Source organism: Herpailurus yagouaroundi, unplaced genomic scaffold (assembly GCF_014898765.1).
Source record: "Herpailurus yagouaroundi ecotype Mexico unplaced genomic scaffold, PumYag 100, whole genome shotgun sequence".
Classification (NCBI taxonomy): Eukaryota; Metazoa; Chordata; class Mammalia; order Carnivora; family Felidae; genus Herpailurus; species Herpailurus yagouaroundi.
Genome location: NW_024412391.1, coordinates 7,568,427 through 7,576,491, shown reverse-complemented (window position 1 = coordinate 7,576,491; position 8,065 = coordinate 7,568,427). Strand labels below are relative to the sequence as shown.

The following is an 8,065-nucleotide window of genomic DNA, read 5'->3' as shown; positions in this document are numbered from 1 at the left end:
CCTGACGCGGGGCTCGAACTCACGGACGGCAAGATCGTGACCTGAGCTGAAGTCGGACACTTAACCGACTGAGCCATCCAGGCGCCCCAGGAAACGAGGGAGTTCTAATAGCATTCAGCAGGTGGGGGCAAAGGATACTAGACTTCCTGCCATGTGTACCACCAGCTCTGGGCAAGAACGGCCTCACTTCATAACAGTGTCACCACTAGCAAACACTGATGCAGTAATTTTTCTGAACTGTTGGAACTAGGACTTTTATCTTTCATTATAAACTACTCCCTCTGTGAGGAGTTCAATTAATTGAAACCTCTGGGCATTGGCCAAGTTATATTTAAAAAATCCCTATACCATAAGAGCGAAAGTTTAAATCATCCAGGTGTAATTTTAACAAGAAAATAAGCAGTCTTGGAACAAGCACCTCCGTAACATTCCTTCTTTAGCTAGTCTAGAATCAGTCTTTTAATGATCACCTAACCTATTAGGGGTGCCTGGGTGGCTCAGTTGGTTAAGCGACTCTTGATTCGGGCTCAGGTCAGGTCACGGTTTGTGGTTTGTGAGGCTAAACCCCGAGGCAGGCTCTGCCCTGTCACTGTGGAGTCTGTTTGGGATTCTCTCTTTCCCTCTTTCTCTGCCCCTCCCCCACCAGGACTCTAAACAAACCAAAAAAAAAAAAAAAAAAAGATTGCCTAGACCAGTCTATCTGTCCCAAACAATTACCACCGAAGCCTTCCTTTCAGGCAGGCTATTAATACACAGGTTTCCCTAAGTCCTTTCACTTTATCCAAAGGGCTCTAAATCGAGCTCAAATCAGGACTATTCCCCAGAGAGGGAGCTGCACCTTTCCTATAAAGTAAACTTATTAGGTGACTCACATCTGCCTAAATGTCAGAGCCTCACCAAAACAAGGGCTCACTCCCTGGCCTTCAACCTCCGTCTACCACGAGGAAACTCACGGACTACGGGAATGTGCTGAAGATGGACTTTATATACTCTTTCTACTTAGTCCCAAAGGAGAGCACGAAATGCCACTGGGGCTGGCAAAGCTACCTGAAAAATAAGCTGATGATTGACACAGAGCCCAGGCCTTAGCTTAGACTTCTTCAGTTTAACCTTTTTTTCATTCGTTCCACCTATATGACCCGATCAGGTGAGTGCCTCTACTGGAATAAGAGGATCGTCCGTTAACTAGCCATACTTCCCCTCCTCCGGTCACACAGCAAGCACACTCTCCAGGACGTCTCTGGACTCAGCTCCTCTTAACATTTCCTCTCTCCCTGGACAGAGTTTACAAGGATCCTCAACACACTGGCTAGGCAAAGAACCCAGCTCCCCTACAATTAATCGGCCTAGAACACCTGCAGAGACCAGCCCATGAAGAAATGCTTTTATATTTAGTATGATAGGGCTCTAGACAACCCCCCCTTTCATACTGTGACTAAAAAGGATAAATAAACCTGGGGGGGGGCGGTATTTTTTGGAGTAGAGTGTCACTGTCATTTGTCCCCATCTCCAGTAATACTGAAAGGGAAAAAAAAAAATCAGCAAAGAGTAAAATGATTGACTTAGATACCAAGAGGTTCCACTTCTGAACTTCTAGTCATATGAAAAAAAAACTTTGTCCTTAGTAACTTCCTAGTAAAATGCATGTGGGATGACCTAACATTAATATCCCACCCATCAGTAATTCAGTCTTTTGAACTCTTTAGCATTTGAACACAAGAGTTGACATAATCCTTTTCTGAAAGAATGCTAAAATTGGCTGCCATTCCCAAAATGTCTCACCTACTGTGATGGTTTAAAATATGTCCAGAATTCTTTGCCACTACTCCTTTCAAAAGGTGGAGCCCAATCACTCTCCCCTTGAACGTGCGCTGGGACTTGCTGACTTGTTTATAATAAACAGAATATAGTGGAAGGGAGTGTGGGACTTCTGAGACCAGGTCATAAAAGGCATTGTGGCTTTGTCCTTGCTGGCTCTCTTGAATCACTGGCTCTGGGGAAAAGATAGCTACCAAGTATGTGGACGCTGAGCAGCCCCAGGGAGAGGTCCGTGTGGTGCGAACGGAGGTCTCACCGATAGTGAGTGAGCGAGCCACCCTAGAAGTGATCCTCCAACCCCAAGACTTCAGATAATGCCAGTTCTGCCAGAAATCTTGACTGCAATCTTGGGGGTCTCAGAGCTAGAACCACTCAACGAAGCCATGCCCAGATTCTGACCCCCAGAAACTGTGAGACAATGTCTATTATTTCTAAACTGCTGAATCTCCCAGTAATTTGTAATAAACAGGTAACTAAAACACATGTTTTCTGCTCAATTGCAATTTCGGATTATGGTACCAATTCAAAGACAGATTATTGGAATTATGTGTCTTACTCTTATCTTTTCTCCCAATCTCTCCCAACCCACCCCCGAACAAAACTGATCTGTAGAGTTCTTACCTGCAGCGGTCTCCGTAAATACAGTATCCTCGCTGGAAATACTTGCACACTACACCATACGGACTGTCAGAGAGGTCATGCGAGTACCGACAGTTATCTCCTTCCTTACAAACCCCATGCATGAAATACCTGTGAGAAAAAGAACCACAAAATTGGATTTAAAAAGTCTAGAACCAGGGGCACCTGGGTGGCTCAGCTGGTTAAGTGTCCGACGTCAACTCAGGTCATGATCTCACAGCTCATTGGTTAGAGCCTGCGTCCCGTCCCGGCTCTGCGCTGAACCTGAAGCCTGCTTTGGATTGTGTGTGTCTCCCTCCCTCTCTCTCTCTGCCCCTCTCCTGCTGGTGCTCAGTCTCTCAAAAATACATCAACGTTAAAAAATAAATAAGTGAAAAGTCTAGAGCCAGCACTAAAAGAATTCTTAGCCAATGTATCAGTAATATACTAGTGCTGCATGGCAGCAATATATTCTATTACATGTGAAATGAACACAGAACACGTAGAATTAGACCGTATGACAAGATTATCCATTATGGTACCACAGGAAAGCTGCCTATGCATATGTGCACCAATTCAGATTTAAACTTTGAGGTTGGCATTCATCTGACCACTGTTCTCATTTTACAGTCCTGAGGAGGTAGCTTCTTGTTTTCCACTAACTTTAGCCAATAATAGCAGCTCTATCTGTAAAAAAGTCAAAGATAAAGAATCAAGAAGCAATGCAGACCACAACGGGTCAGACTACTGTACTTCAAGAGACCATTTTAATTCTTTCAAATCCACGTGTGAAAATAAAAACCAATTTTGCCACAGAGTTAAAGGGCAATCACGATGTCCTATGGTTAGTATGTTGTTCCTGTGCCTTAAAGGGTTACGTGTGTATCTAACCAGCAGCTTCCAAACACCAAGTATCACAGTCGGAATTACTAGGACTTATTTCCTAAGGGAATCTGGACTAGGCAGCACCAGCACCACCTGGGAATTTGCTAGAAATGCAAACATTGAGACCTCACTGCCTATCTACTAAATCAGAATCTGGGGATGTCCGTATTTCTCTAAGTGTAACTTATATGGATTAGGTAAGTGATATGGGCCTTATTTTTATAGATAACCCTAATCATGTCAAGTGAGTAGAACCACCACCACCACCACCGTCCATCTTCCCACCACTGACTTCTGTCAGGGTTTTTGTTTTTTGTTTTTTGTTTTTAATTCTTTGGTCCAGGGGACCTGGGTGGCTCAGTTGATTAAGGGTACTTAGGATTGGGTCCTGATCTCAGTTTGTGGGTTCAAGCGCTGCATCAGGCTCTGTGCTGACAGCTTGGAGCCTAGAGCCTACTTGGGATTCTGTGTCTCCCTCCCCCTCTCTCTCTGTTCCTCTCCCACCTGCGCTATCTCTCAAAAATGAATAAACATTCTTTAAAAATGTAAATTCTTTGGTCCTTCCTTTAATGGTCTCTTTCTCTTGAGCAGAGTAATGAAGATTTAATTTTGGCAGGCCACAACTCCCCCAAATATGCATCTATGTACAGCTGGCAGAATAAGAAAAAAGTGCCTATTTCATGGGTGTAAATATGGCTGGTCCTGCAGATGACATCACTATATCCAAGACTGTCACAGTTATCTACAGCTGGTAGGTACAGTAACAAAGTACAAGCCCCTTGCCCACTGAATGGTATGTAAAAAAATATTCACATTTACCTAAGGAACTCTGAAGAAGTTCCTTCAATTGAACTGTCCCCAAATTCGGATGTGAATAGTTCTATTCAGGGATTACCTGCAAGTGAACCTTCTATGTGACAGCAGGTAAGATGGCAAGAATGTAACATGTTGGTTGAGACAGTTAAAAAAGATCAAGATCCTGAAGTGCTATGACTGCAGTCCATTAAAAAAATATAAAAATAACCTAACTTCAACTGTTACTAGGTTTGCCATAATCTAACTCAGGTCTGAACTTATGCTCAACTACAGGGCAACTAAACTAGTTCTATCAGTAGATAATTTCTGACTGCATAAATGAAGACATCAACATTACACACACACCCAACACCTAAACAAGCCAATGATAATTACATTGTAATCACCACTACAGTATAATTATGCCTCAAAGTATTATATATCAAGTATCCAGTTGCTAATAGGTTATCCATTTGAAACAGTGTCCATGCCTGAATACAGTTGTCTACTGTCTCATCCCTGGTAGGAACTTCTGCTTTTTAAACACAAGACAAAGGTGTCTGAATACAGTTGTTTACTGTCTCATCCCTGGTGGGAACTTTTGCTTTTTAAAGCAAAGGTGTCTATACCTTTGATATTTCTTCGGGATCAATCTTAAGTCAGAGATACACAGACCATTTATTGATTCAGTTTTAAGGCTTGATAAACCCTCTAGAGATTTCCAGCTGGGAAGGTAGCACCTAAATCTCAGGCACAATACTTGAAATTTTAGGTTTGTTTTTAAATCCCATTTGCCAACTTTTCATTCATTCAACTGCTGTACTTGGGTTTATGACCCTCTTCACTATGTCAGATTTCATCTTCCACCACTCCCTGCCTGACCATAACTTGGGTTGCTTCATTTAAGGAGATCAACTTCCGGGGCGCCTGGGTGGCTCTGTCGGTTAAGCGTCGACTTCGGCTCAGGTCTGATCTCACTGTTCGTGGGTACAAGCCCCGCATCAGGCTCTGTGCTGGCAGCTCAGAGCCTGGAGCCTGCTTCGGATTCTATGTCTCCCTCCCTCTCTGAGGCTTATACTCTGTGTGTGTCTCTCTCTCAGAAATAAATAAAAACATTAAAAAAAAAAAAAAGATCAACTTCCTAAAACCTGCAACTTAACATTCAGTAGGACACTTCATTAGCACCTCTGTAAAACATACACCGCTATTTACTTGCTGACATCCATGAAGGGTAGAAACTCTTGAAAATCCACAAGCATAGTGAAAACTCAACTCAAAAAGATGGAGCCAGCCAGGCACTCCCCATCAGAAGTGGGAGACTCACTTCCAGCTTTGTCACTTGCTAGTGATGTCATCTTAGTCTCACCTATCTTTATATTTTAGAACTTGAAAAAGAGGGCAGGATGTGTGAGTGAAGTCACTGCATTAGGCCTTTGTTGCTACTCTGGCTCCCTTACACCTGGGCCTTCCACAGCTTCACTCTGCCCACACTCAGACGGCATTTGGGGACTGTACTGGTTTCTTCCCATGCCTGATGGGAGGTGTACGTGAACAGATCGGTTGAGAAAGAAGGCAAGACAGCTAGATGTCATGCCACAAGAAGATCTGAAGTTAACCGGAGGAATCGAGCCAGAAAACAAAGGAACAACCTTTTCGGGAACTATTCTATTCCTGCAGAAAGCTATACCATGTGTGGTCCAACAGGAGGACTGAGAAAAAGAACTACCCAGCAAGAAGTTCCGGTGGTCCAGAACTAGCAACACCGAAGGAATTCAAGCAGACGCAAAATCACCGGATACTGCAGAATCAACAGAAACACTAGAACACAAGTCCTAATCAGTTACTGCCAAATACTAAGCGTTAATTTACATGCTGTTTACTACGTACTGTCTGGGTTTTGGGGGTTTTTTTCTTGTCTTTTGTCCCTCAGTGGTGTGAACGGTATTGGTACACCCAAAATTATATATCATCCTCACAGTGAAACCCCTCCTTGCCAACTAATTTCTAAGAGATCATGACATAACAGAAGTTACAACAGAAAAGTGGAGAAGGGCAAGCCTCTCCCAAGAATTTCTCCCCAAAACAAAACCAAAATAAATGCTCTTATTTTTAAATGCCACCACCAAAAAGCCACCATCCAAATTCACCTTGATGTCACTGCCCAGACTAAGCCTCCTTTGGTAAAAGGCTGGGCCACATGGTTTCTAAGGTTCCTTCCACCTTGAAGATTCTGGGACTCCAGGCAGACATTGTCCAGGAATAAAAACAAACATAATCGACTAGATTCTACCCACTGCTGTATCTTTTGGAAATCTAAGCATGTTTGCCAAAATATGTTACAAAAACCACAATATTAGCTTGTGAGGGTACAAGAGAAACAATACCCTCAAAGCATGTCTAGCACTGTAACAACCTACCTGTGGATTTACAGAAATTACTGAATGAGAATTTGGCATTTACCACTTAACTGGCTGACATTCCTTACTGGGATATTTAGTTTTTGATGAGTGCATGTATGCTGTTTCTCAAACTGGACTGTAAATTCTTGGTGGTTAAGGACCATGGATTTCTTTTTATGTCCTACAATACCTATACAAACAATACTTACATACTTAATAAAAACTGTAGAAGACACCTAGGTGTCATGCAAATCGTAATGCCAGTAACAAATTAATTTCTTAATGAGCTGTGTGACTTTTTCAATGTCACCCCTTCAAAGCAAAACCACATAGGTTCCAAGTAATAAATTTCACTATGGATATCACAGCACTTGCATAGACTTTCTGGAGTAAGTTCCTTTATTTAAGCTATACCTACACTCAAAAAAGCAAAAAACCTTTTAAAAAATAGAAATGAAGAAACACTTGTATTTTTTGTTACATTATTTCAACTGCCAAACAGTTATATCTACCACTGCAGAAGCACTCTAATCAAGCAGTGTCTTAAATTCAAAATTACAGCTTGCCAAATTACCATCTATTCTTTTAAGTATTATTTTAATCCCACACTCAAAGAAGCTAAAACCAATAGCCTACTTCATAATATTCCTCCAATAAAAATATGAAAAATGGCCAGGTGGGGGCAGCATAATACAGTTCCTCAGAAAAGGTATATGTAGTTCGGTTTTTCTTAAGCTGCAGAAATAAAAGTGAGATAGGATTCTGAGAAATATATTAAGAAAATAGTAACCAACAAGAATATACAAATGAGTTGGAACAATTAAAAACAAGTATCAACTGGAAAGGGAGAAAAACTTTAAGAGGATTATGCCCTAAGAAAATAGTCTTAGTCAAATTGCTAGACACAGGAAATAAGCAAAAACACTAAAAATACGGCACTATTGTGAATTCAAGGGAGACTTAGCTTTCAAACAGAATAAAGATATTTATAATACAGTGCATCTCTACATTCCCTTGAACATCTAGCATTATCTCTCACTGTAAGCACTAATGCTTATTTAACGAATAACTGACAAAGTAGTCTCCCAAAACAATGTCTTTGCAAACTTACAAGTTCATTTTTTTTCTAGTTCATTCTTTTTTTAAATGAAAGCAAAGGAATCCTCAAGCACGTGAGTGAAGTGGGTAATTTTACGTGTGGGTTTACCAGCATCAACAAGCTGTTACCAAGTACAGATAATGTCAAATGAAACAGGGTCCGTACTCTAAGAAAGCTCCAAGTCTACAATAAATGACATATTTGACATAGTCCTATCCCAAGAAAAAAGTTTTTAAAAACAGGATATCTGGGGCGCCTGGGTGGCGCAGTCGGTTAAGCGTCCCACTTCAGCCAGGTCACGATCTCGCGGTCCGTGAGTTCGAGCCCCGCCTCAGGCTCTGGGCTGATGGCTCAGAGCCTGGAGCCTGTTTCCGATTCTGTGTCTCCCTCTCTCTCTGCCCCTACCCCGTTCATGCTCTGTCTCTCTCTGTCCCAAAAATAAATAAACGTT

At 41.9% G+C, this 8,065-nt stretch overlaps 1 protein-coding gene across 1 annotated transcript in view; it reads right to left on the bottom strand.

Moving 5' to 3' along the window:
• MKRN1 (makorin ring finger protein 1) overlaps positions 1–8,065 on the bottom strand; it is a 19,752-nt gene that overhangs the window by 8,963 nt on the left and 2,724 nt on the right. The window contains exon 2 of the mRNA XM_040471794.1: positions 2,440–2,568. Within this exon, the coding sequence (XP_040327728.1) occupies positions 2,440–2,568 (129 nt within the window). The remainder of the gene's footprint in view (positions 1–2,439; positions 2,569–8,065) is intronic.